The sequence below is a fragment of the Rissa tridactyla genome, chromosome 21, assembly GCF_028500815.1.
Source record: "Rissa tridactyla isolate bRisTri1 chromosome 21, bRisTri1.patW.cur.20221130, whole genome shotgun sequence".
Taxonomy (NCBI): domain Eukaryota; kingdom Metazoa; phylum Chordata; class Aves; order Charadriiformes; family Laridae; genus Rissa; species Rissa tridactyla.
This window is the reverse complement of record NC_071486.1, coordinates 3,258,064-3,284,638: the sequence shown is the minus strand read 5'-3', so window position 1 is coordinate 3,284,638 and position 26,575 is coordinate 3,258,064. Positions and strand designations below refer to the sequence as shown.

At 52.2% G+C, this 26,575-nt stretch overlaps 2 protein-coding genes and 1 long non-coding RNA gene across 3 annotated transcripts; 2 read left to right on the top strand and 1 right to left on the bottom strand.

The window, feature by feature from the left end:
* Positions 1-594: 594 nt before the first annotated feature.
* Positions 595-4,793, bottom strand: LOC128900332 (promotilin-like). Its single transcript, XM_054181351.1, has 4 exons — positions 4,677-4,793; positions 3,040-3,162; positions 1,538-1,646; positions 595-722 (listed from the first exon to the last, which is right to left on the bottom strand). Exons 1-4 carry the CDS (start codon positions 4,791-4,793, stop codon positions 715-717), a joined length of 357 nt encoding a protein of 118 aa, XP_054037326.1. The 3' UTR covers positions 595-714.
* On the top strand, positions 1,870-10,746 carry LOC128900334 (uncharacterized). Its single transcript, XR_008463274.1, has 3 exons — positions 1,870-2,450; positions 6,687-6,906; positions 10,258-10,746. It is a non-coding gene; the product is annotated as an uncharacterized LOC128900334 (long non-coding RNA).
* An 8,877-nt stretch (positions 10,747-19,623) lies between these two features.
* LOC128900283 (green-sensitive opsin) lies at positions 19,624-24,174 on the top strand. The gene is made up of 5 exons (XM_054181226.1): positions 19,624-19,984; positions 21,812-21,980; positions 23,312-23,477; positions 23,591-23,830; positions 24,043-24,174. Exons 1-5 carry the CDS (start codon positions 19,624-19,626, stop codon positions 24,172-24,174), a joined length of 1,068 nt encoding a protein of 355 aa, XP_054037201.1.
* Positions 24,175-26,575: the final 2,401 nt, after the last annotated feature.

The following is a 26,575-nucleotide window of genomic DNA, read 5'->3' as shown; positions in this document are numbered from 1 at the left end:
AAATAAGCCAAAGGTATGTAAATGGAGAGCAATATGTTCAAGTGGAATTGCGATTTCACCTCTAGGTTTGTTTCAGAGGCAGAAATAAGGCCGGAGCTCTGTGTTGTTTCACACACACTGTGCCTGTTCGCATCATAGCCATGGGGTGAGGTGTTCCTCACCATGTTATTTAGATTTATATCGCCTGGGTGAGTAAGAGGTTGGGTAAGAGCACAGGTAGGAACTGCAAATCAGGGCTCCTGCTCTCTCCCAGCAGCGTGGGAGAGGGTGCCCTCCCGCGTCCAGAGCAGGGATCCTGGTGGGGATGCCCGAGTCCCCCATCCAACACTCATCATCCTACTCCTGTGTCACCAGTTTGGCCAGGAGATCCGGTAAATACTTGCCTCGGTTTCCCTCATTGCCAAAAGGGAGGGCTAAAACTTATTAGTCCACAAAGATTAATTACTCAGGCTTTGCAACATGCTTTGCACTTCTCAAAGGACGGTGATGTTCTCTAGAACTGGAAACCCTCCCTCTCTTCTTTCCCACACTTGCTGCTTGCCATCTGGCTGAGAGGCATGCAGAAAAGAAGGCACAAATCCTCCATTTAATTATGCTGCGTACTTTATTATCTCACCTCGGATTTTGTTAATCTCTTTTACAGATTTCGTTTACATAAGTGGAATCTTTTAGCTTCAGCAGGCGACATCGCTTTCTCTTCTGATTCTGCAGATATCAGTCAGCTAAAAAGAAAAGAGAGGAAAGAACAAGTGTCCTTAAATTTGTCATTCAGTCTTTCCTAGGCTTTATATATTGTTTCATCCTCCTCAGCTGCCCAACTAAAAAGCTGGAAGGCAAACTGTAATCAGCACAGCCAAAGCAGAATGACGACTCCCACAGGGATAGAGGGGACCCTCTTTTTTGGGACATTTAAGCCCAGATAAGACAAAAGTCCAAAGATAACATCAGCGAGACCCATTCCACCACCCCTCAAGTCTGCAGGCGGGAATAGCTGCATCACATACTGCCTCTGGGTATTTTCTTTTGCAATTCCCGTACACTAAAATCAAAGCCCAGGGCTGGATTTGTTAGCACTCAACACCATGAATTGCAGCTAATTCTAGCTGTAATTAAGTGTTAGTGGTAAGCCCCTGTGCAGGGAGCGAGGTGTTCAGGCCTGACTGTGGGTGCTGAGCTGCCTCGCAGGTGTAGCTTGCATTATAAGCTCCATTGGAAATTGCAGCCTGAAGACAGAGGACTTTTCGGGAGGAGGAGTGGGGAAGTGGGAAGCCGCAGCAAGTGGAGCTGCTGGGAAGTGTTGCAATGCTGCTAACAGTCAATATCAGCTCTAGGGCACAGACAGCACCCTAAGAGAGTGAATAACCTTCCAGGAAGAAGAGCGTGTGCAAGAGAGCTGGTGGGGTATCTGAGGACTCCGTAAAGTGAGCAAACATGACACAAAAGCCCTTCTGAGGAATATAAATATCTTGTGATGATGAGCTGGTGAGAGGAGGGAAAGGCAGAATTCCCAAGGCAGAAATCAACCTCCTGACAGTACCGTCTGGGGTGTCCTGTAACATCTCTGCTAGCAGTTTCTCCAGGACATCTTGGTATTTTTCCAGCTGCCTTGGGGTGAGCCACATCCCAGCTCTGACAGGAACAGCTAGCTGTGGAGGAAGCCAGAAAAGTCAGAAGGAAAAGCTGAGGAGAGCAGAGGGAGACAGGTCAGGGTGCTTTGACCCCACTTTGCTCAGGTCAGTAGAGGGTCTAGGGCTGATTTGAAGGGAAGAGGGTGATCCTTATACAGGGAAAAGCAACATTTTGAAGTCAACGCAATCTTGTGCTGTTCAGAGTGCCGAAGTTTTCATGCATTGGATCATCTATGGGCTGACTCAGAAACACAGATAAAGCTACCTCCTGGCAACAGAGACTGTAAAGAAGAAAATAATTTCTGAACCTTATAATCCTCCACTATCTCACACCTTGACCCTTCAAGCCATCAGCTTTACTGATGCTGGTGAAGCACCCTGCCTTAGTAGAGACTGAGGATGAGACATCATCCTGCCTCCAGACCGACTGACTTTGAGCCAGCTGTGGCTCAGATGTACCCGAAGTAAATAGAGTTGTTCTGGTCATGGCTGGAGGCACAGGAGGGCTTGCGGTTGCAGTGGGGGACTGTTAGACACTGGGATGTGCCAGTCATTTAATGCTTTGAACTGTGAATCCTTGCTGTTTAAATCCTATTATTGATTGTTGGTGCACCACGTTTGCGAGAGTAAGTTGCACATTAACCTGCGTCTTGGCCAAATTCCAGCCTAGCCAGCCCCGCTGCCTGTCCCGCTCAGTCTCTCCCGCAGTTTGGGATGGACCTACACGCTCCTTTTGCTGGCGGAGGGAGCAGCTGCACGGACAGGGCAAAGAGTTCCCTGTATTCAAGTGGAAAAGAACAATTTTCAGACTTGGCTAACCGGGTAAGCATGCCTTTGAGGGCTTAGACTGGCACTTAAATCCCTAAAATTGTCAATTTTCTGCTCTGTATACAGACTTTTGGCTGGGGGGGGGGGAGGTGCGTCTGTATGGGCCCAAGTTTATAAATAAGGTCTTGCCAGTGCATAGGACTGTGAGATTGGAGGTGACACCGGGCAGCTAATCTGGAGCTGGGTGAAAAAGTGACAAGTTAAACCCAGAGCTGCAGCAGAGCTGCAAATTCCTGCCTTGCAGTTGCCTGGTGTTCACTGAATGGCAAAGACCGACCTCATGTTGTTTCCATCTTCCCTGTACCGAGGGAGAAGCCTGGTGAGGGTGACCAGGCTGCTGAATGTCCAGATAATTTATAGGGTGGAGATAAGTCTTTTCTCTGATGCAGCCTTGCTCAGTTGCCTGTCAGGAAGTGGGTGATATTCCTTAATATTGTCTGGTGAGCTCCCTGATAACACCCACTGTCTTCTCACACAGCACCGCCAAACACTCCTTTGTATCCAGGCCCCGTGGGCTGACTCTTGGGCCACTTGTCCCCCTGTGTATCCTCGTGGCTGCTTAGAGTCGCATGGTTTAACATACCTGGATGGTCTTGACCTTGCTGACATCTCCACCGGATTGCTCAGAGAAGCCTTCCTCTTCCAGCTGCTGCAGCGAGGTCAGGGATTTCTTCTGCCCTCCTTTGTTCCTCTCCTTTTCCTGCAACTTCACAGCAGAGAGAAAATGGGGCAGTGATGCTGGGATGCAGTATTGTCTGGGTACCAAACCCACTCTGCACCATATCAACAGTGTGATGTCCAGCAGCCAGGAGCCTGTGGAGCTGGGCTCAAAGCCAGAGGGACTGGAGGTCTAACCACTGCCTGGAGCCAGTGCAGCATCCTTCCCCAGGGCCACAACTCGCTGGGAAGGGACCCATCAACTGCAGCCAGCATCGCCCTGGGGACTGTAATTGTGACATGCCCCAGAGGCAGCAATGCTGGGTGTAAAGTTGGGTTACAGGATTGCATGTAAAGATCTGTAGCAAACATGACACTTGCAGAGGACTCCTTTGATCTGTGCAAGATAAGATTGTCAGCAGGACGTGGTAGCCAAATATACCGACCTTGCAGAGCTATTCCAGAAGCCTGGTTGTGTTCTGTAGCAGTGGCAGTGAAGTTGAATCAAAGCCTGCACAGCTTCATTGCAAATGGAGAGCTCTGTGCAGACATTATGCATTACCAGCCTTTCAGCCAGGTCTGTAACGTCAGTCCTTTCCCATTTATGGGGCTGAACTTGGCTTCAGGACCCTCCCTTTCTTCCCAGCCCAAAGAGAAAAGCCAAAGTTGCTTTGGGATATGACAGACATGACGGGACGTGTAAAATGCAGTGAAAGCTGTGCTCAGTGTCAAACCGACTGCTTGCTGTGCGCTTGTTTGAATGCATGCTCAGAGGAGGAGAGGCAGCCTTTGGAAGACTGATTTCACCCATGTACATCTAGAAGACCCTCAATCACTAGCAGACACACAGCTACGAGGGTCATGATGTAAGAACAATCAATCTGGGGACCGTGCGTGGGTCCCCATCATCTTCCTCAACGAGGCTAAAGGATGATTGTGCTCCCCACAAAAAGCAATTGCTGTCCAGCAAGCGGATAGGTGTTGGAAACAAGATTTCTCCCCAGTATCAACGGGTTGCGTCGTGCGGGGGAAGCTCACTTCGGCTGTGTTTAAGAAGATGCAGTCTCTGAGGCTGCCTGCCTGACACCTTTCAACAGTATTAGTTTCACATCAAAAGAAAAAACATTCTCCTCTCTGCACATCCCAGAGGTGACAACCATCTGGAGGATGGTTAATTATTTGTTACAACAAAAAGACCCATCAGCATGGTGATGGAAAGCTGCAGCTTCTCTGTAAAAATTACAGCCACTAGCACGGAGGAAAGAAAACCGAGCCCCACCAGCTGCAGATGATAACCCATGCGGGTCTTTTAGTGCTTATGTAAAGGAGTCCAGGCTCTTCCTTTCTAGTCTCACATCTTAAAACTTGTCTCTGCCCTCTCCCATAGCCCTTAACTTTGGGACGAGTGAGGGACTGCCAGTATCTGTTTGAGCAGAAGGGGCAGATGACGGGGACGACAGTGGCACAGCGTGTGGTGGCAGAGCTTGGGGGATTAGGGAAGAATTAACACCTTCCCTGGTTAATTCAGGACTCCAGCCCCTACAGTACGTTTCTTGGGGTTACCTGCATTTTCCTGAAGTCGCTCTGGGTGAAAAAGGGCACGAAGCCTTCGGTCTGCTCAGCCAGCATAGACACCACGTACACCAAGAGCAAACTGGCCACCACCTTCTTTGAAACCATCGTGAGAGTCTGAATGACACAGGAAAGAAGATACCAGGGTGATAGTGGGGAGGGCCATTTGACAAGAAATCCCTTTGGTTTTTGATCAGCTGCAATCCAATTTATCCACCAGTTAAACAGAGGTATATTTACTCTTCCAGTTGCTCCTGAGCTGAGAATAGAAGCGTCTTGACTGACACTTCTCCTCTCAAACCTTTTTCTGTAAACAGATTTGTTCTTGAGCAATGTCTCCAGGGACTTCAAGCCCAGCCCTTCAGTACTGTTAAAGACTCGCTCTGTTCTGCAAGCTTTAGCCCTCCAGCTGTAGTGGTTTAAGACCCGCACACATCCAGAGCAAAACGCTCCCATCAATCCCGCTGACAGCAAGGGAGACAGAGTGATGCTGTAAGAGAGAAAAGCCTTAAGACAGATGTTTTGTTAAATTTTGTTTTCATATTCCTCACTCCTGAAAACCCGCATTGATGGACTGAATCTTTTAATAAACCTCATTGGGTCCAGGAGAGCTGGGAAGGGCATTTGCCTGCCCGGCTCCATAAAAGCCTAGTATAAAAGGCTTTAAAAACTACCTTCTGAGGTGATTTAACAGCGACTTCACGTCAGAAGAGGACTTACGTAAACATTAAATGTTCTCTTTAAATATTAAAATATTCTCTCTGGACGAATTTAATGAAGTCTCGTCCCACAGCTTAACTACTCCACCTGATTGGAGCCTGATCCTTAATTAGTTTCAGAAACCTCTCCGTTTGGACGTTATTGAAAAGACATTGTTAGGTCAAATTTGACCCCTAAATTAGATTTCCCATAAATATCAGCTAGTATTGAACTGAAGGCCAGTGGAAGTTAATAAATATTCCCCTCTGCAGCACTTGCCAGTCACATCCCTCCGCTGTGTGCCAGGCCAGGGGAGGGCTGACGGTGGCTATAGCCCCTCTCCTCTGCCTTGGCACCGCTTTAGGGTGGCACCGGTGCCATCTGCCCCCTGCCCACCCATCATCAAAAGCTGCCAACTGTGACCCAGCGAGATGTATTGTTTGCTGCAGTGATCAAAAGAGGATTTCTCGGGCTCTCCCCTTGTAATACAACATGTTGATATGCATATGTGCTGATAACACGGTGCTGTCTCAGTAGCATCAATCTTTCATGCCTTTTCATTTATTCTACCACCACAATAAAATACTGCCATATACAAAGAAATAAACCCAGTCACCTCCTTCATCTCTTATTGACTATCCCTTTGTGAATTGATTCGCTCCCTCTTCCCCTGGAGAAACACCCCCACACATCACTCCGGTCAAAAAAAATATAATTTTTGAATGTGCTGTCCTTATTTTGTAAGCAGGACATGTCTTTCAGACCTGAGATCTCTAGTTCAATGCCTCTCCAGGCAGATACGTACTTTGTTGTTAGTGAATCTGCTTCCCAGCTACAAAGAGAAAGCATAAAGCAGGAGGATCCCAAGTTCAGCATCAGCACAACAAAGTACCACGGTCGCATGGGGCGGCTGCAGCAGTTCCCAGCTCTGCTTATAAATGCGTAAAATGGGGTGAAATGGCAATTTGGGGGCAGGAGGGGTGAACATCCACCTGGTACTGGCGTGAGCACAGTGACAAGACAGTACGTTTATCTACTGAGCTGTCTTCCAAAAAAAAAATCAGATCGTTACTGTCAATAGGAACTGTCTGTGACTCATTTTCTGTCTGTTCAAAGCAGCTCCCCGAGTGCAGAGGGCACCCAGGGCTCCCTGCGCCTCTGCAGCACACTGCGGTGTCTGCTGGGTGCTCACAACAAGCAGGGAGGCAGGAGCTGGTGGAATCGATGCTCCTACGATGGGGGATGAGCCCAAAGCACCTTTCCCCTTGTTTAAGCATCGATTTGTTTCTTCTTTCTTGTCAGAGCTCTCTCGGTTGAAGCCAACACGTGCTGGTAACACCAGCGCCGATCTCAGCACCCATGAGGTGCCCACCCCACAGAGCTTGCAACTGGGAGCAGAGACCAAGCACCTACCTGGCGAGCGCAGCCGCGGGATGCTGGAGGTCAGATCTCTCCTTGCTCCTGATCACGCCTGGATGCTCCCACTGGCTTTCCCACCCTTTATATAGGTGTAGAGGCACCGGTACGCAATCACTTACCTGCGCGGGTGCCACGCTTCCAGCGGAGCTGACGAACGGCTACCTGGTGTGCGTGGAAACGGGTTTGCCAGAGAGGGAACGTTGTTATCTGCATTGGATTTTTTGGAGTTTCTCGTTTCCAGGCAGATCCCTTTTCCTCTCTCCCCAGGCTTCTCTCTTTAGGCTGGCAGCCGTTCTCAGTGGGTCCCGCAGCTGGACAGAGCATCTCTGCCTCGGTTTCCCCAGCTATAAAATGGAAAAATTCCTCTCTCCCAGCTTCTCTATTTAGCTCATGAACCCTCCAGGATAAAGCATTTCTGATGAGAGCGTACCAGTGGTAAATTGATGCCTGTGTCTTAATTATATTCCTACTGAAATGTGGACAAATCACAATAATAACCATGGTGCCACAAAATAAGCGTAATGCAGAATGAAGTTTGACCCACAAACATTCCAAAAAGCATAGATTTAAGGTAATAAATCCCCTGGCGGGATCTAAAGCTAAATATTAAAATAATAAATAAAATTATACATGCTAAATCTCTCACCAAAAAGCTTTATAAACTGAGCAGACAAGTGGGGAGATGTCAAAGCAGTCTGGGGGATTTATCTGTCCATTTTGAGTCTCCATGCAGCCCCTTTTACCGCCATCTCCCAGTCCTGGACATACTGATCCCCCTCAGGGACACAAAACTGTGCGCTGACATCTCTCTCCAGACAAATGAGGTGCAGAGAGAAGCAGCGAATTGCGTACGAGCTCATCTTTGGCCCCTCAAGACGGTCAGACTGATGCTGGAGGGGTTGGGATCAGGCCAGAAACGTCCTGGTGCTTCTCCCAGATGGGTGGCTACGCACGAGGAAAGTTGAAAGCAACCAGGCGAGATGAAAGAGGAAAAAATGAGTTGGGGAAGCAATGAAATCCTCCTCCATCAAATGGCTTTATGGGGTGTTGTAGCAGAGGTGAGCAGCGGCATTCCCGCCTGGCTGGTTGAAAGCTAAGCACTGGCACTATTTGCTGGAGACAAGGGGAAAAAGAGCTATTACCCAAGCCCGTAAAATGACTTTTCTCACCTAGCTCCATCGCCGCTAGTCAATACGACGTGTACACACTGCACATGTTGGTCCTCACAAGGGACTCGCTGCTGTTACTACAGTCAATAACGCTCAATTTGGGCCCAACCCCTCCTTAAAAAATGTGGCAATCACTAAGATGCTTCCCAGATCCCTGCGCATTTACTGCAGCTTATCGCCGGGCAATGAAGCGGCCCTAGATATAAAACTTCCAGAGAGGTCAACATAGTTTTTCTCCCTGGGACCATGTGTACGTGTGTTGTTGAAAAGGACGTTACATGATAGTGGGGTGGTTTTTTTTTTCCCCTCCTCCCTTTGCTAAAGAACCTGCGCAAAGGCCGTTTGACACCAGTTCCCATTTTAATTGACTTTTCCAGTGTTTTTCGCATGGTTATGATGGATGCAGCTGACGAGTCAGCAGATGGTGTTGGGAAGTGACAAATTAATTACCAAGAAAGGTCACTTTTTCAAAGCACTAAACTTTCCCATGTCTTGTCCCCTTTTACCTCAAAAATGTGGCCGGCTGGCAGGTTTCCCATCCATCTGCGATGCAGCTTTCTGCATTGGGATGGATAACCTTTAAAATAAAAAGGGAAGATTAAAATTAATCATATCTGTATTAGCTGCATGCTGTCTGCCAGGTTCACCTCTTAATTATGCAAGAGTACTCAAAAAGAAAAGGAAACAGAACTGAAAATACGGGACCCGACTCCCAAGATTTCTTCAGTGGAAGCAACAGGCACCTTTTTGCTCCAGGTTTGCTCAGTCCGTAAAAGCAGCTTTTGGCACGTCCCCGTTGCCAATGCAAAATGAGAATAAATGAAAATAAAAATCACAGCTGGAAATCTCACTCCTCGGCATCATAATGCAAAAAATTCTGTCCTGCTGCACTCCCTGTAACAATTTGCAATCTGCAGGCCCCCTGAAACTCTCCTTGTTTTATGAAGCAAAATAGCAGCAGAGGTTAGGAGCTTAACAAAAATATGATGTACAAAATGGAGTTGCTTGCAGTTCTGCTCATACCTAAAAGTTAAACATTCGCCATAATTGGGAGTAATTTTAAGAGGAAACTGGCAGTAGCAGTGAAGCCCATTAAGCCGTGTATCAATTGCAGTGTCAAGGAATCAAGGGGAAATGAGCTCCCTGTGCCAGGGACACTGAACATTTGTCTCCATGTCCTGTACTTTTCCCTCCAAGTTTCTCTGTGCTCGGGGTATTTTGGCAAGCGGGTTGCATAAAAAACAGGAGATAGAAGCCAATGGGAATCTGAAGTTGAATTTCAGCCCTGAGCTAACGCAGCGGGCGGAGAGAGTGTGAGGGACCGAAATCCTGCACTGCCGCTCCGTCTGGCTCTTGGTCAGGCGATGGGGGGGTCCTCCAGCAAAGCTTCCAATTCGGGGTTGAGCGTCAGAGCCGCGGCACAAGCCCTGACAGCCACCGTGGGCCAAATCACCCACTCTTCCCCCATCTCCAACAACCTCCTTGGATGGGGCTGGCACACATGGGAAGGGAGGACACAACTTTGTGCAAGTCCACAAGGCTCTCACAGCCCCACCAGCCCCACAGCAGCCATCAAACTTGGAAAAAAACGTGTCCCCCAGCCCCAGTTCCCTTTCCCGTTGCTCACGGGAGTATCTGTCTCACCCTGCTCACGTTAAATTATTTTTGCTTGGAGTCAGATGGGTCAAAACCACGGCTCATTCTCTGCTGAACCGAACGTCTGCAGCCACATAGCTGAAGCCAGTGTGGTTTTGGAGTTCATTTTAGTTCATTTTAGGCTCCCTGCTTTGGAAGCAGGAGCAGAAATCTCCTTCTCCCGGCCCAGGCTCCATCCTCCAGCTGCTGTCTCTGCATGGACGCGTTACAGATTTAGCAGGCGCTGCTGTCTGTGGCTGCCGAACGCTCCTAATGAATAAAGCACCAGTGGCAAATTTTAATGCGGTTTTCAAAATATTAACGCTAGATAAATATTTGAAGAATCACAGGCCTAAAACACATGTTAATTTGCGGCATAAATATTTTAAGGGCGCAGGCTTCCCCCTCCCATCCCCCATGCTTGCCTGGCACCCACTTCAGCTTCTCCCCACTGCTCGGCAGTGTAATTCACGGGAATTCAGGGCTGCGCAGCCAGGCTGGGCAAGAATCAATAGCAAGGATTTAACTCCTGCTGACTCCCCAAACCAGTTGACCCTCCTGGCTCCAGCAGCAAATAATGATCTCTTAGATTAACGGGGAATTTGTCTCGTGTTGTTTCTCTCTCCTCCCACTCTGCCGGGTTCCTACAGCCAACCCAGCGACTGGAGGCTCTTCTTGCTGACGGCAGCGAGCTGTGGATGAGGTGCAGGTCGGACACAGGGAAGGAGGTGAAGGTTTGGATGTGCGGCAGAGGGTAGGGAGCATCTCACCGCCCACCTTTTGGATCCAGTGATCTCGTTTTACCTGTAAATGCAACGCTCTGGAGCTCTTCAGCACAAACATCTCCAAGAGACACCCAGATGGAGCAGCATCTTCGCAGCGGACCCAGCTCCAGTAGGATCACACCGATTTACATCCTCAGCATCTCGCTGAGCGCCTCTGGGTCTGCAACGCACCTGCACGAGCTGCCCATGGGCATTTAGAGCCTGATAAACCAGTGCTGCACCCCGTAATGCCAAAGCCTCTCTGGGAACCAGGCCTGAGGTGACCTGGACACCCCAAAATCGGGGACACCTGGAAGTTCTGCCTGCTGCCTCCGTTTCTCCATGGAAGGACAAAAGAAAGAGGAAAGCACATGTTTCTGGCCACAGCCTGGATGGATTTAACTTCTCTACCAGTGGTGGAGACACGTCCTATCCCCTAACAATCGTCTTTCATTAGAATTAAATAAAAAATAAAAATAAAAACATCCCTTTTTCACTTAAAACCAATTGCTGTGCTTATAAAACTTTATAGGCTCTCAAACAAGGAAAAAAAAAACAAACCACAAGAGAAACATGTTTCCGTGCTTTTTTTTTTTTTTTTCTTCATTTTTGGTCACTCCTTTACCATTCTCTCCCCAATCTGGAAGAAGCAAAGAGAGAAAGGAGAGGAGGTGAGAAAACAAGCTGGGATGCAGCTCATCTGTTTCCATTTTGGTTTTCAAATCCAAACCACCGTGTTTTCACTTGAAGGCTCAGGAATATTTTTAGGAACAGTAGAAAAAAAAAAAAAATGCAGTTTCCTTTGCAGTGAGGCTGGCTTTTCCCTCCCGGTGGCTGCTCTCCCTTCACACGCTGCTGCCCTGGCCCCCCGGGGTGCTGCGGGGCTTGGCTGGTGGTGGCCCAGGGGCCGGCGGTGGGAAACCCTGCCCGCATCTGATAATCCAAGTCCTGGGCTGACGCTCTCAGGCAGGGAAATCACTTAGCATTTCAGAAAAGGAGCTCCCTACCCCACTCACAGGGAATATTTATTAGATTTGATGAAAGAGCAATTTAGCCTTTACACACACCAGGCACCCACTGACCTTTTATTTTCTTATTACCTCCTTTTACCCCCCCTACTGTTCCCGCATCAAACAACAATATATCAGGTTAAGCATAGCAAGACGAAACGCTAAGGCACCGAGAAGTGCATTAAATCGCTGCTTTGCGGGGCCGCTCGCACTGTCAAATCAGCGGGAGGATGATGTATGATATTCTCGCTCGCACACGGGATGCAAAACCCAGTCCCGCGGTCACCGTTGCAGGTAAACCCCGTCTGGCTGCAGCGGTCGTTTTTGCTGAGAAGAAAAGGGGAGGTTACAGCAGTCAGGATCCGACCTCCAGCGTTTGCAGTTGTTGTCCATGGAGATTATCCGCCCATGGGAGAACTGCAGCGTGAAAAAGGCATTGCTGTGCTCAACGCTGCCAGCTCCCAAGAGATTTCCTGATACTGTGGACTGGATTATGCTGGATGCCCAGGATTTATCAACGCTTTCAATGGCGAGTCACCCTGCTCATTACAGAAACCCTCAGCAGTTAATAGCAGTTTATCTGCAACAGGAGAGAAGAGTTGGCTGCTGCTTTATCTCCTTTCAGGCTTTCAAGGCACCAATTCATTCTTCGAGGCAACAAGGAAACAGGGTCAGATGCCTTCAGGGTGAAAAAGAGACAGAGCACATGGCAAGTCAATGTGCTCGCTGGCAAGCGTTTCCCAGGGGAAAAACCTGGTATTAGCGAAACACAGCAGCACATCCATCGCGGCTGGGACATGGGGCCAGGAAAACCAAATGGAAAACTCAGACTCCAGCAGAAAGATCTGCAAAGACTTTTAGGCCCATCCAGCCTAAAGTCTGATTCCAGCACAGGACTCGAATTTGATAAAATGCCTGTTTAATTCAGGGATATTTTGCTGAGGTGATGAACAGCAACCTCGGTGAAAGCCTCTCAACCACAAAGGCTTTAGAGAGCTAAACAGTAAAGACTGGGAATTAAGGAAAATAAATATTAATGAAGGGGGGGGGGGAATCAATCATTTTTCCAGACAATCCTGCCGCGGGCTTTGCTCTTCTGTGCGGAGCTGCTGCATTTACCCCTCCTCTCACAGGACCGCGTGCTCCGGGGGCTCATGCAGAGCTTGGAGGGAGCAGACACCGCAGGTGGGAAGGAAAAGATGCAGCAAACGGGAAGGGAGCAAAAGGAACTGCTAAAGAAAAGGTTTGTTGCGCCAATGTGGGATTCAATGTGCAAGAGGAATCGATCGGTGCAAATCCCTCCGCTGGTTCCAGTGGCTGCAGGTCAAGCCCCCAGCGCCGGGGCTTGGCAGAGCCCAGAGCATCGTTACGTAAAGGGATGGGGAGAAGCCCGGGATGGGCTGGATGGAGGAAATGAATCCAATTACAGGATGAAGGGCAAAGGGAGAGAAGGACACGTTTGGTCTGGAGCAAATCCCTAACAGGCTTTAAAGCAGGGATAGCGAGAAAAGAACAAAAACGAATTCCAATGCAGGACACGCAGCTGCCACCAAGAGGAACAGGGGCCTCAAAATGGGGCAAAAGGCAGGGAACGGGGCTCTTCTGCTGGCTGAGAGCGTGGCCAGGGCAGTGACATGAGGGATTGTCCCTGGGAGACCCAAAGTACCACCAGGACGTGGCTTTTCTGGGAGCTGGAACACCAGGTTGGCTGTTGTGGTCCTGTGGGGGCATCAGGGCAAGGAGCCAGCCCAGCCAAACCCTGCTGGAAAGCAGAAAACAAGCAAGCAACTCCCAGATTTCCTCTGTACTGTTTCCCAAAAGATTATAACCCAGCTGGCCACGTCACAGCAGTCTCCGGGCTTCCACAGAGAAAACCAAGGGCTCTGCACTAGAAATGAAAAAAAAAAAAAAAAATTGACCCAGTTATGACAAAACGAAACAGCGTGTATAAAGCATCGCTGCGGAGGGCTACGAGCATCCACAATAAGGCCCTCAGGAATAATAGGGTTCAACTTCAAATGAGATTTACAAATTAAAAATAAGAGGGCTGGATTATTTCTATTTGCCTAAACCCGCTTTTCTGACCGCTCAGCTGCTTCAAAGCTGGGCCACGGCAGGCGCTGCTGGACAATGCAGAATGAAGGTGGTGGTGCCGTGCTCCTGCATCCCTCTGGAATTAAATAAATGCCTTTCTCTTGTCTCCCTGGCGTCCCAGTTAAGCACCTGCCACTGGTTGAGCAAAGCAGAGCTTGGAGAGAAGAGCAGGACACAGATCCCTGACTCCCAGCTCCCCCTGTTAACACCTACCTGGCTCGAATAGCCCATAAAACAGAACAAAATCCAGCAGGGGTTTGACTGCATTTTGCAAGACAGGAAGATGTCACAGGAGCAGACGGCATCTTCTGCCTTGCACTGGCCATCACCCTCGTCAGAGAATGGCTCGCTCCTTTGCACAGCTGCTAAAGTACAGAGAAATACAAAGAAAGGGGGCTCCAGAAAAGCTGGGGAGGGACTCTGGATCAGGGAGGGGAGCCATGGGACAAGGGGGAAGGGTTTTACACTGAAAGGGGGGGGATTTAGATGAGATCTGAGGAAGAAACTCTTTGCTGTGAGGGCGGTGAGCCCCTGGCCCAGGTTGCCCAGAGAAGCTGTGGCTGCCCCATCCCTGGAGGGGTTCAAGGCCAGGTTGGACGGGGCTTGGAGCAACCTGGGCTGGTGGGAGGTGTCCCTGCCCAGGGCAGGGGGTGGCACTGGGTTGGCCTTAAGGTCCCTTCCAACCCAAACCATTCTGTGATTCTATGAAACATACTTGCGCTGCTTGGATTTGCTGGGCTGTGCTGGCTGCTCGTCCCCCGGTGCTGCGTGGCCGGTGAGACTGTCTTGCAAACCTGCCTACTCCGCACAGCCCTGGTTTATCACTTCTTTAAAAGTGTTGACAGCACCACACGGAGCAGTGCAGGTTCACAGCTGAGCCGGGATTGCTCAGCTCCTTGGCAAGGAAATGACAGGTCCCAAAGACTTTCTATCGCTCCAAGGAAATCCTACAGTGCTTGCAGGGAAGTTACCTGGACCAGCAGCAGGAGGAAAAGCCTGGGAGGTGACAGCAGCCTGCCTGCTTGTGAATACCATGCACATGAGGTGAGGTTGGCAGCGGTGAAGCTCTAGCTGCTTCCCAGCTAGCTTCTGGCTCTGGTGCATCCCCCCTGTGAGGCTGTGCTGGTGGGGAGAGCCTGGAGAAGGAGCTGGGATGGAGAACCTGCCCAGAAAACAGGAGCTGGGGTTCCTCCTGCCCAAAGCCCATGAGTGCAGCCCATCGGGGGCTGTGAGCAAGGCAGGAAACAGGCTCTGTTCACCCTTATTTTTTGGGAAAGAAGCAAGGGCGTGGTACAAATAACTTTCCTCTGCACCACCAGATCCTTGTCCTAGATGGATGCGACCATACAAGCCCGGAGGAGCGGCTGCCGGCAGAGGGCACGGCTGCCTCCACGGAGCCGCCAGCCATGGCCGAGTTAATCCCCGCTGGGGGAGGACCGGCCCACCAAACCAAATTGTAAATACATCTGTGTCCTCCTTCTCCCTGCCACACATTTAAATCTATTTGATCCACTCTAATGGATTGATCTACAAGTTTGTGCACACACATCCTGCTTTGGACGGGGCGGCTGGCAGCGCATCGCCCATCACGACCTGTCAGCTCCACTCAGCCTCAGCGCCGCCGGGAGCCGCCGGGAACGAATCCAATTACAGGATAAAGGGTTTTCTTCCCCTCCATATGGTCTCTATAACGCTCCAGCTTTATCTTTCTTTAACCCCTTTCCTGGCGAGGGGGCTCACAAGCCCGGCGTAAGCGGCTCAGCGCAGCGGCCACGCGTGGCTGCTATCTGATATGGGGAAACGAGGTCTTCCCAGGGCAGCTGGAGGTACCGGGAGGCACCGCAGTATTTGCACCTTCCTCCTGCTTCTCCACCCCACCCGGGAGGAAGGAGCCCCTCCAGAAGGGAGATTCAGGGCAGCACGTTACAAAACCAGCCAGAAGCACAAAAGCGAGCTCGGCACCGTTTTGCATTCAGCGTGGGTGCTCGTGGCCAAGGTTCAGGGTCCTGTGCGTTAGTCCATCACCAGAATTTAGGCACAGATGTTTGCTTCATGACTGATTCCTATCGCTTTTGTGTTTCTCTACGCCTCCCTCTGCAAGTGATTCCCTGTGTGCCCTCGGGCAAATCGCCCCGGTGCCTCTGCCCAGCAATGAGGAGCCTCGCAGAGGGATGGGGACAGGCACATCCCTGTGGTTTGCTCTGCCTGTCGCTCCAGCCCAGCGAACCAACCGTATCAGCTCAGTGCAAGTTAGTTATTTGATTATAATTATCATTTCTTGCTTTACACAGGACATGAAAGCCCAGAGCAGCTCAGGGCTCCGTCACGCAATGTGCTGACAAACAATGAATAAGAGACAATCTCATCTCAAAGAGCTTAGCAAAGCAGAAAAAAAAAAAACAAACCTGCAAGAAGGAACAAAACCCTTCCTTTTCTTAAGGACAAACGCAAAGAAAGCCAGGCTCTCCTCTCGCATTAAACAGGGCCTGCATTTTGCTACTGCTGCCTTTGTCGTAGAGCAGCACAGAAGACAATTGAGAGCTCTCTGGGAGACGCCCGTAAAGTTTCCCTGCTAAGAGACACCAAATTAAAGCCATCACTTTCCATTTCTGCGACAGAGATGCAGAGGGAACCGAGGTTGCATTCAGGACACGTCCTGGAGGAACCAGCTATCCTCTCCGGTGTAATTTTCTTCTGCTGAGTTTATTCGAGGCCTTGGGCATTGTTCCGGCTATCACTGACCTGCAGAGATCTAAATCCACCGGCTCCTGTTAGCACGACAGAGGCAACTTGGGCTTACCTGCTCCGTGTTCAGCTCCTAGAAAGGGGAAGGGTCTTGGTCCAGACCTAGTTGAAGGTCAGGTGAAAGTCCTCTTGGTCCAGTTGTTGGCACTCCTCTGTATGAAAGGTTTCTGCCTACCAGGCATGAAGCCAAAGTTGCACCACACCTTGGCTGAAAGAGGGAGTGGAGGGGGTTTGCGCTGGCCAAGGAAAAAAAAAAATCTGTGCAAAAATTACTGCTGATCCTTCCCACCACCACCCAAAACAGACTGTCGTTACGCCTCTTCTCCCCATAGCTGTGCTTCATTTGCACAACCCTTTACTCTTTAGGAGAAGATGGGACACCACAAAGATGTGGCAGAAAGTCTCACAGAGATGGGAGGTGAAAATTACTCTCTGGGAGATGAAAATTAGCTTTCCCATGAGATAACCATGTTCATATACAAAACCTTGGAGAAGCACCAGCGCTTTCAGATGCTGCTGGCACTGACAGCAAGGTCCAAGTCCTTCGAAGGTGGGCCATCATAGTGAAATCTTTTAGCTGAAAAGAGGTGCTTTCTATCATGGAAGTTGGGAGGAACACACTGGAGCTGAGACGCACATCTGTACATGGCTGTTTACGTGTATTTGCTTTTCTGGTTTCTCCTTTAATATTCAACTAATTCTGCAAAGCCATGCCTAACTTTTGTACATCCCGAAGCCTTGCTATGGTCAGGAGAGGCATGAAATGGCAAGAGGCATGGCAATCCCAGGCACAAATCTAGGCTGGGCGGAGAAGGCTTGAGAGCAGCTCTGAGGAGAAGGACTTGGCGGTGCTGGTGGATGAGAAGCTCAACATGAGCTGGCAATGCGCGCTCGCAGCCCAGAGAGCCAACTGCATCCTGGGCTGCATCAAAAGAAGCGTGGGCAGCAGATCGAGGGAGGTGATTCTGCCCCTCTACTCTGCTCTGGTGAGACCCCACCTGGAGTACTGTGTCCAGCTCTGGAGTCCTCACCACAAGAAGGATATGGACCTGTTGGAGCAGGGCCAGCAGAGGGCCACGAAGGTGATCCAAGGGCTAAAGCCCCTCTGCTGTGAGGACAGGCTGAGAGAGTTGGGGTTGTTCATTCAGCCTGGAGAAGACCTCAGGGAGACCTTATAGCAGCCTTCCAGTCCCTAAAGGGGGCCTACAGGAAGGATGGGGAGGGACTCTTTACCAGGGAGTGTTATGATAGGACACAGGGTAACAGCCTCAAGTTGAGAGAGGGTAGATTTAGATTGGATATCAGGAAAAAATTCTTTACTGTAAGGGTAGTGAGGCGCTGGAACAGGTTGCCCAGGGAAGTTGTCAATGCCCCATCCCCGGAGGTGTTCAAGGCCAGGCTGGATGAGGCTTTGAGTAGCCAGGTCTAGTGGGAGGTGTCCCTGCCCAGGGCAGGGGGGTTGGAACTAGATGATCCTTAAGGTCCCTTCCAACCCAAACCATTCTGTGATTCTGTGATGATTCTGTGTGAAATACCTCAGGGGAAAACTCTGTGAGTAAGGCCATGGGACTTCTCCACAAGAAACTTTTCCCCTCAAGGAAGAGCTTGTGGTCAGACTAGAAAAGACCTGGACTGGGAATTTCATGACTGGCGGTTACACGGGACGTGTGGTGAGATACATCTGAGAGCCACAGCCATCCCACGGGGATTCCTTGTCCCAGGGCACCTGAGGTTTACGTGACCCACTTACTCTTGCCACGTCCTAGTTCTGCTCCTCTCGGACCTGTACAGACGGATCAGCGATTAGGACATCATTCATCCCACACCCCTTAGCCTTCCGCTCCTGCCCTCCAGCTCTGAGACACTCCAGTCTTGCAGAAGACCTCATTCATCCAGCAAGACAGCATTGACTTTTTCCCTCCACCTTGTCTTGGTGGAGGGCAGCGGTGGGAAAGAGGCTAACAGCTTACCGCATTAACAGATCAGGGCCATTAACGCCACCAGATGTCAGAGATTAATGGAAGAGCTTCACTAAGACGCCTTAGGCAGGTCTCCTGGAGAAGAAGCACCCATGACCCAGAAGGAAAAAATGGGCAAAGAGCTTGGGATGGAGCATTGGTGCTCCAAGCTGGCACTGACCCTGCTGAGAAGGGTTTCACAGTCTCGTGTGTGCTGGGATGGGGATCCCACCTCCCAAACTGAGCATTAAGAGATCAGGAGAAGCTTCTTTCCAACCCGCTTGCCCTCCCAGTGTGCCTACAGGCTGGTGCTGGTGTCTCTGCACTGTCTCTGGAGGGAATTCAGGACATCAGCATTGCTGAGGCTTTACCGTCTCTTCCCAGGGACACTCAGGTGCTGCTTCTCCAGCAAGTAGCGGCACTTTGTCAGGCTGGTTTTAGAGCTGTGGCTAAGGACCCTCCCTAAACCCCACCAATCCTTGCAAAGCTGTAACCCAGACTGGTCTCCTGCTTGCTGGGATGGGGAGGAGGATCAGGGGGGAAACACGCACCAGCAGCTCCCCAGGAGACAGGGAGCCCCCAGGCTGGCCATGCCCCATCCATCCCTGCCGGAGATCCTTGGAGGATCAGTTGCATAACGTATATCCTTCAGCCCAGGGAGGAGGCAAGGCAGAGGAGGCACCCAAAGCACAGAGCAGCCAAAGAGCCAGAGCCAAGCCCACAGCTCCAACCCGCAGAGCTTGGTCCAGCCTTCCCCCAGCAACCTCCCCAAGGTCAGTGGGGCAAAGCTGGGCACTCCCCACTCCCACAACGCTCCCATGGAGTCCTTCAGCCGCGCCAGGGACACCCCAAAGGCTGTGACCCACCTTGGACCTGAGCACGGACCCATTTCCCCATCAATCACCCAAAGCAGCCGCTCCCCAACTCACCACCCTCCTCTTCCAAAGGGCTCCCCACCCCATCCCTTCCTCCCCCCAACTCCTTAAACAATATTAAACACTTAATGGCAATTAATACGCTTTAATGCAGGTTTTGGGGCCAACTGGCTGCTTAGAGGGTGCTTAAACCATCAACCCCTCTCAATCCCGTTGCCCTTGTCATACAAAGTTAGCCGAGCCCCTAATCCGGCCTCCCCCCGCGCTTCCTCGAGGAGGCCGAAGGGTATAAAACCTCCCCAGGCACGCGGGCACTGCCAGCCCTTGACACGGAGCAGGGGCACCGCACCACCTCCCGTCCCCTCGGGATTTACTGCCGTTCTTATTAATTCATTCACTTTTTTGAAGGGGGGAGGACCCTTTAGTTGGGTATTTTTCCACATTGGGGGGGGTGGGGCTTCCTTTTTATTTTTTAATTGGGGTTGAAGCCTAATTAATTACAAAATCAGAGCATTTGATTTAAAAAAGAAAAGCTCTTAAAAGCAAAGTAGCTGCCATAACATTGGCAGAATGAATGGGACGGAAGGTATCAATTTTTACGTGCCTATGTCCAACAAGACAGGGGTGGTGCGAAGCCCCTTTGAGTACCCCCAGTATTACTTAGCCGAGCCCTGGAAATACCGCATCGTGTGTTGCTACATCTTCTTCCTCATCTCCACCGGTTTGCCCATCAACCTCCTCACCCTCCTGGTCACCTTCAAACACAAGAAGCTCCGGCAGCCGCTCAACTACATCTTGGTCAACTTGGCGGTGGCTGACCTCTTCATGGCCTGTTTTGGCTTCACGGTCACCTTCTACACTGCCTGGAACGGCTACTTTGTCTTCGGCCCCGTTGGCTGTGCTGTGGAGGGCTTCTTCGCCACGCTGGGAGGTAAGGGCTGTGGAATGGGAGCTTGGGTCTAAGGGCCAAGCTTGGGAGTGGGTGGTCTTGCTTCTTCAGGGCTTTAGGAGCCCAGTTCCAGCCCTTCACCGTGCCATTGGGATGGCTGCGATGCATGCAGCGTCCCTCCTGTGCAGAAAGCCATCGCTCACCATGCAAGGTGCTGCTTCCCCGCAGCTTAAAAATGGGGATAAAAAGAGATTTATCCAAGTTTGATCTTGATGCCAGGAAGCGCCCATCTCACAAAGAGCAGGGCAGCTGCCAGGCAATGAACGCCAGGAAGGAATCCTTCTTTTCAGGATCAAGTCTGGGGTCATCTGGCCACGCTGCCCGGTGTCCATTCAGGGGGTCTCACCCTGAAGTTGCCTGGCTAGCAGTGACCTGCTGGGGATGACCACACCATGTCCTTCAATCAACGTCAAGCATCCTTGCCAAAAGCCTTTTCTTGGGAAAAGGTGAAGCATTTGGGATGGTTCGGGGAGGGAAAAGACATACCTTAGGAGAGGGACAACTCGGGAGAAGGACCCCACGGAAGGGGTACAGGCATGGAGAGGAGGAGTTCAAGACAAGGAGAAGGGTGACAGCTTATCTAGGGGCAAAAGGAAGATGTGGCAGCTCTTACTCAGAAGAGAAGAGCAGCAGCATGGAGGGGAAGGAAGATTTGGGATTGCACAGAGCTAGGGAATCCAGGCCCAGGCTTTGCAGCAATTGCTCAGCTCTTGTCCCAGTTGCAGCCGTATTTGGGTGCCCTTGGGAGCTTCCTTATTTCGCTTCTCAGGGACACGAGAGCCGCTAACGCTTCGCCCTGCAGAAAGCCCCAGTGCAAAACAGGGAAAATTCATTTTGCACCCCGTGCCCACGCAGCCAGCCAGGCCCGCACGACACCTCGTGATGGATCTGACAACTGCTAATCTTTGCTGCAGAGATCCATAACCACTGCAAGGACTTCACTTTTTTCTTTTTTTTCCCCTAAATGGGCAATTCAATTTCCTGCAGTGATGCTGATCTGGGAGGGGGGGGAAATGCCAAAAAAGAAAAAAAAAAAAAAAGGATGGATATGCTGGCAGGCAAAAGCAAAGCTAAATGTTCTGATTGAAGCCAAGGATGGGCTTGGTTTTGGGGTCAGAAGATGATATGGGTCTGCACCGTTTCTGACCAAGTGGGCTTTCAGGCAGCATTACTTGCCCCTCCAATGTGTGCATCCAGTAAAGAGCAAGGAGTCTCCAGTTCAGAGGGAAGGAAGTTTGATGGGAAGCAGCCACTGTGCGAGCAGCGGGTCTCCAGCGAATCCTAGCACAGGGTGTAGTTATCAGCAGATTATCACAGCTGGGGGCATTAGCAGGCTTACAGCACCGACTAAACGCTCCCAATCCCCTGAAGTTTAATTATCCCTTATAAATACATGTGCACGCATGCCCACCCACACAGCCTCCCCCGTACACCCCCCCCACCCCGATCCAGCACCGGCGGAAGACTCATGAAATACACATCTAACGGCATCAACAGGTTTGGACGCATCTGGCATCTTTGCCGGAAATTGCGCTTCCTCGCGCCCAGGTGGAATTCACCCCCTCAAGTTTCAAATGATTAAAAAAACCGTCATGTCCCCTCCTCTGCCACCAGCATCCTGCTGCGGCACAGACGCTCCCAGACCTTTTTGCACGTTACAGCTGGGAGATTCTCGGTTATTCCATAGGATGCTGGTTATCCCTGGCTGATCCCCAACCCCTCGGTCCCCTCTGCCACCGTGAAGGGAAGATCAAGCCCAGAGGAGCTCTTACCACCACCGTACGCTCTCTTTTTCTCTCCCTCCCGCAGGCCAAGTTGCCCTCTGGTCCCTGGTCGTCTTGGCCATAGAGCGCTACATCGTCGTCTGCAAGCCCATGGGAAACTTCCGCTTCTCCGCAACCCACGCCATGATAGGCATCGCTTTTACCTGGATAATGGCCTTCTCCTGTGCTGCTCCACCCCTCTTCGGCTGGTCCAGGTGAGTCGAAGGGTCAGGGAGGATGTAGCTCAGGCATGAAACTCTCTGGGCTTCGGATCAGAGGGGCAACGGGGCGAGCCAGGACAGAAATGGGACCTCAGCTCTCAATCTCTTGATGGCTTGGTGTCCCCTAACCAAAGGCAGCCATAGGCTCGGCATTTACAGCTTCGTGCTCCCCTGATGTTCAGCAGACAAATAGGGGCTTCCACAGGCACTGCTCGTCTCGCCCCTGCTGTGAAGAGCCCGTTTCTCTCTGCCGACCATAAAGAGCATTTGGATGACCAGGCCAGCAGGCGAGGCTGCTCTGGGGTGGCAAACCTGGCCTTGCTGACATGCTGCCACCCCAGCTTTGCTCCTGAGAGCCCTGCAGCACCTTTCCCAGCACCCCTCTCTGTCCTGCTCCCAGCACCACAGTGCATTTCAGACCCCCACCAACAAATGGCCCCCACCAAAAACAGAGGCAACACTGGCTGCTCATACCAAGGCTGCTCACTAGGCTTCAGCGAGTGTCCTCTGGGCAGCTGAAGCCCATGCCTGGCTCTTACACGCACCCACATCCCTGGCCAGGATCTGATGCAGCAGCCAAAGGCCATCCGGAGTGTAAGGGAAGAGCCGAGGAGATGGAGATGATCCCTCTAATGCTGCCACCCCAGCTCCTCCTGACACCCTGCTGCAGAGCTGCCCTGGAGGTCACCGCAAACCTCTACCAGCCCTTTGGGCACGTGCAGGATGTGGCTTTGGGGCAGCAAAGCCCCTTTACCACCCACCTGCAATGAGGCACAGCCAGATGGTCCTTCTCCAGCCTTGAATCCCTGCCCAAGCAGCCAGTCCTTGGCTCCCAAGCAGTCCTGGGCTGCATCCCTTTGAGCCAGGGCTCCTCCAGACACCGGCTGTGTATCCCTGAACCCCGTGCAGCAGCAGGGGCAAAACCCTCAAGAGCTTGGACCCACCAAGCTGGTGGCTCTAGTCCCTGCTTGGCATCCCTCCATGGGCAGAGGGAGAGCAGGTGGCTCGGGGCAGGCAAGTGCTCAGCCACGTAGGAAGGAAATAAATAGCCTGTTCCCCGTGGGAGGGAGCGAGTGTCACAACACACACATGCACCGCGCTCAAGTGCAACATGTCGGCACGGCTTGCGCCAGCCCCAAGGGTGCCAAGCGCTGCAGGGCCAATGATGATGGCCAGAGGAGAAGCCGGGGAGGAGTCCGCCCCAAAACATGCCTGTCACTCTTCGAGCATCCTCCATCCTTGAGGAATTCGGTCCTCAGGTTGAACCCTCTCACACTACTCCCAGGGAGGGTCCTGGGGAAGATCCTAACCTTTCTCACTGGCAGATACATGCCGGAGGGGATGCAGTGTTCCTGCGGCCCTGACTACTACACCCACAACCCTGACTACCACAACGAGTCCTACGTCCTCTACATGTTTATCATCCACTTCATCATCCCAGTCGTGGTCATTTTCTTCTCCTACGGGCGCCTCATTTGCAAAGTCCGAGAGGTAACGTTGGGAGGGGACGAACAGGGACAGGGTGTGCAGCTGGGGCAGGACCAGGGAGGTGGGTCTGGGGGTGGGAAGCTCTGGGGTGCCCCTCACCACCCTCCTGCCCGCAGGCAGCTGCCCAGCAGCAGGAGTCAGCCACGACCCAGAAGGCGGAGAAGGAGGTGACACGGATGGTGATCCTCATGGTGCTGGGGTTTATGCTGGCCTGGACGCCCTACGCCGTGGTGGCGTTCTGGATCTTCACCAACAAGGGAGCGGACTTCACTGCCACGCTCATGGCGGTGCCTGCCTTCTTCTCCAAGAGCTCCTCCCTCTACAACCCCATCATCTACGTCCTCATGAACAAACAGGTGAGATGCCCCGTGTCACGCAGGGTGAGCCCCAGCCCTTGGCTTACCAGTACGCCTGGGGTCACCGCAGGCACCTTGCTCCTCCCCATAAGGGATGGCATCTCAGCCTGGGGGGAGCAGCAAGCTCCGGGGCTGCGGGGGGACTCTCAGTATGGCAGCACGTCCCCGCTGATCCCTGGTGCCATCGTTCTCCATTTCTCTCCCCTCTTCAGTTCCGTAATTGCATGATCACCACAATCTGCTGCGGCAAGAACCCCTTTGGGGACGACGATGTCTCCTCCGCTGTATCCCAGAGCAAGACCGAGGTCTCCTCCGTCTCCTCCAGCCAAGTATCACCTGCATAGACCATGGACAGTTTGAACTGGGGCGACCCGCCGAGCTCGGGGACCGAGACAGACACCCAGGCACCCACCGTCTCATTTCACACAGTCGCCCCCTCGTGCACCGACCCCCTCCCCGGCACAAGCCGTTAGCTGTGCACGTACCGCGGTAGCTTCCCCCCGCCATGTGCAGACCCCGAGCCCCAGGCACGCTCGCTGGGGCACCCCTGCACCCACCGGTGCCAACGCGGCACGACCACGCTGACACAGGTCCCTTCCCCAGCTCCCAGAAGCCGGCCAGCTTTTGGGGACCGTCCACGTGTCAGCAAACCCCTCCCGCTCTGTTCGCATCGTATTAAATCAGCAGCGGCCAGTGGGAAACCCCAAACTGCAGGATTTTCCTCCCTGCCGCTCTGAAACGCGCTCCCTGCCAGCATCCCCTTCGCCCGGCGCTCCAGGGAGTGCTGAGAAGCATTTGGCCCTCATTTGCAAGAATAAAGCGTACAGACCCCATCGCAAAAACCCCAGAAGCATGAACCCGTGGCTGGAGCGGTCCCGGCTGCCCCTGCCGGCACCCGAGCCTGGGGCTCGCCCGAGCCGCGCACCCAGCTGCCGGCACAGCCGATGGAAATCAGTACCCGTAGTCTTTATAAATCAATATAACAAACGGAGCTGGGAGCGGGCTTCGCTTCAAGCCCGACTCCCCGTATCCCCAAGACAACACTGTAGATATATATATTTTTTTTTTTTTTTTGTGTCTTGGAACCTGTAAATATTTGCTCACGTACTTTGAAGTCTCTATCTTTCTCAGCCCTTTCCTTCCTCCTCCTCCTCCTCCCAACTCCGAGGCAGAGAGAACATCTTTCACCTCCGCCCCTGCCGGCCGGGCACACACAGCCAACCTTGGAGGGTGGGACCGGTACCCGAGCGCTTTCCTGTACATATTTTATAAATAAATAATATCGTGTCAGCACAAGGACTTCTACAGTCAAGAAGTAGGGATTAAAAAAAATAAGAAATAAACAGAAGCAGCACAGAGAAAAACCACAGGTGCTCAGTCCTTGTCCTTTCTCTTGGGCTGCGGCCACAAGATGCTGGTGTCCAGCCGAGACAGCGCAGTGCTGCTGGTGGAGACGCAAACCCGGAGCCGTCTCGGAAACCACGCAAAAGGGGACCTGGATCACCAAGGGGAGAGCAGTGACCGGCCCCAGCAAGGTGACAGCCCCGTTAGCTGGAGCACCGAAGGGGTTTAGAGGCAGAGAGAGACACAGACAGGGCAGCCGCTGCCACCGCTTGCACCGCTCCCCCCCCCGGCCCAGCCTACCGCCAGCCGTTATCTTTCCGTCCTTTAATATTTCAGCATCCCCCACGCAGCCTTAAATAAAGCTTCAGCAGAAGGGCTTTTTGCAGAGTTCAAGTTCTCCTCCCTGCGGGGCCCTTCCAGTCGGCGTCGTTAAGGAATTGGCAGAGTCAGGGAAATATTGTTCCCTGTGTCAGGGAATTTGTTACCGAGCCGGCTGGAGAGCGATCCCAGGCGCATTCACTGCCTGGGGCTCTCACCCCCCACCACCCTCCCCGTTTGGCACACGCATGTCCCCCTCTCAGCCGTTTTCCCTCCTTTTTTTTGGGCCAAAGCAACCAAAACTCGGCGGGAAGCCCAAGGCTCTCCCATGGGATGGGGATGCAGGACTAGAAACCACCTTTTGCTCCAAACCAGCAGCGCAGCCGTGCCCCGGGGAGGGTGGGAAGGATGCTGCCCCCAGCCCCACCTCCCCGGGAACCCTGTACCCAGCAGGATTGCACCTGCACCCATCCGAATTCGGGGCTCCTGGCCAGCGCCCGATGCCGGGATCACCGCAGGAGCAAGATTCGGCCCCACTCCTGCGCCGACAGCCGCGCTGAATAATTCATGGCTCGCTCTCCCCGGGTCTCGGGAGCCTCCTTTCCTTCGCCTACAAAGCAACAAGCCCATTTCCTTTTGTTCTTTGAAGCGAGGGGGAAGCAGAGGAGTGGAGGCACCGGGGCTTCTTTATAGCGAGTGATTGAACACGCCGCGCGCGAAGGAGGCCTCCCCGGCATTGCTTATCTCACCCCCCGGACTTTGGAGTGCAATATATCACGGGAACGCAACCCTCCATAACCGCACGCCAGAACATGGTGCCTGGCTGCGTATCCCCCCCCACGCACTTACTTTCTTTTTTTTTTTTCTCTGATTTTTTAAATGCTGCAGTTACAGGTGAGAGCTGCTCGCCTTTCGCTGCTGCACAGGGATGCTGGAGGAATTCGCAACGATGTAGCTGACCCTGGAGGGGGATAACAGCAGCCCAGGACCCCTAACGGGGAGCTCTGGAGAGCCGGGGACCACCTCGGGGTGGGCTGAGGCTTTGCAGCCGCATTCCCCCCGGGTAGGAGAGGGATGGAGCTG

What these genes read in the sequence shown, in the direction of transcription:
- LOC128900332 (XM_054181351.1), bottom strand. Translation starts at nt 4,793, where the DNA reads ATGGTTTCAAAGAAGGTGGTGGCCAGTTTGCTCTTGGTGTACGTGGTG. An exon ending in GCGACTTCAGGAAAATGCAG is followed by an intron (nt 3,163 to 4,676) that starts GTAACCCCAAGA and finishes TCTGCTGTGAAG; the next exon opens with TTGCAGGAAAAGGAGAGGAA. An exon ending in GCAAGGTCAAGACCATCCAG is followed by an intron (nt 1,647 to 3,039) that starts GTATGTTAAACC and finishes CTTCCTCCACAG; the next exon opens with CTAGCTGTTCCTGTCAGAGC.
- LOC128900283 (XM_054181226.1), top strand. Translation starts at nt 19,624, where the DNA reads ATGAATGGGACGGAAGGTATCAATTTTTACGTGCCTATGTCCAACAAG. An exon ending in CTTCTTCGCCACGCTGGGAG is followed by an intron (nt 19,985 to 21,811) that starts GTAAGGGCTGTG and finishes TCCCTCCCGCAG; the next exon opens with GCCAAGTTGCCCTCTGGTCC. An exon ending in CCCCTCTTCGGCTGGTCCAG is followed by an intron (nt 21,981 to 23,311) that starts GTGAGTCGAAGG and finishes TCTCACTGGCAG; the next exon opens with ATACATGCCGGAGGGGATGC.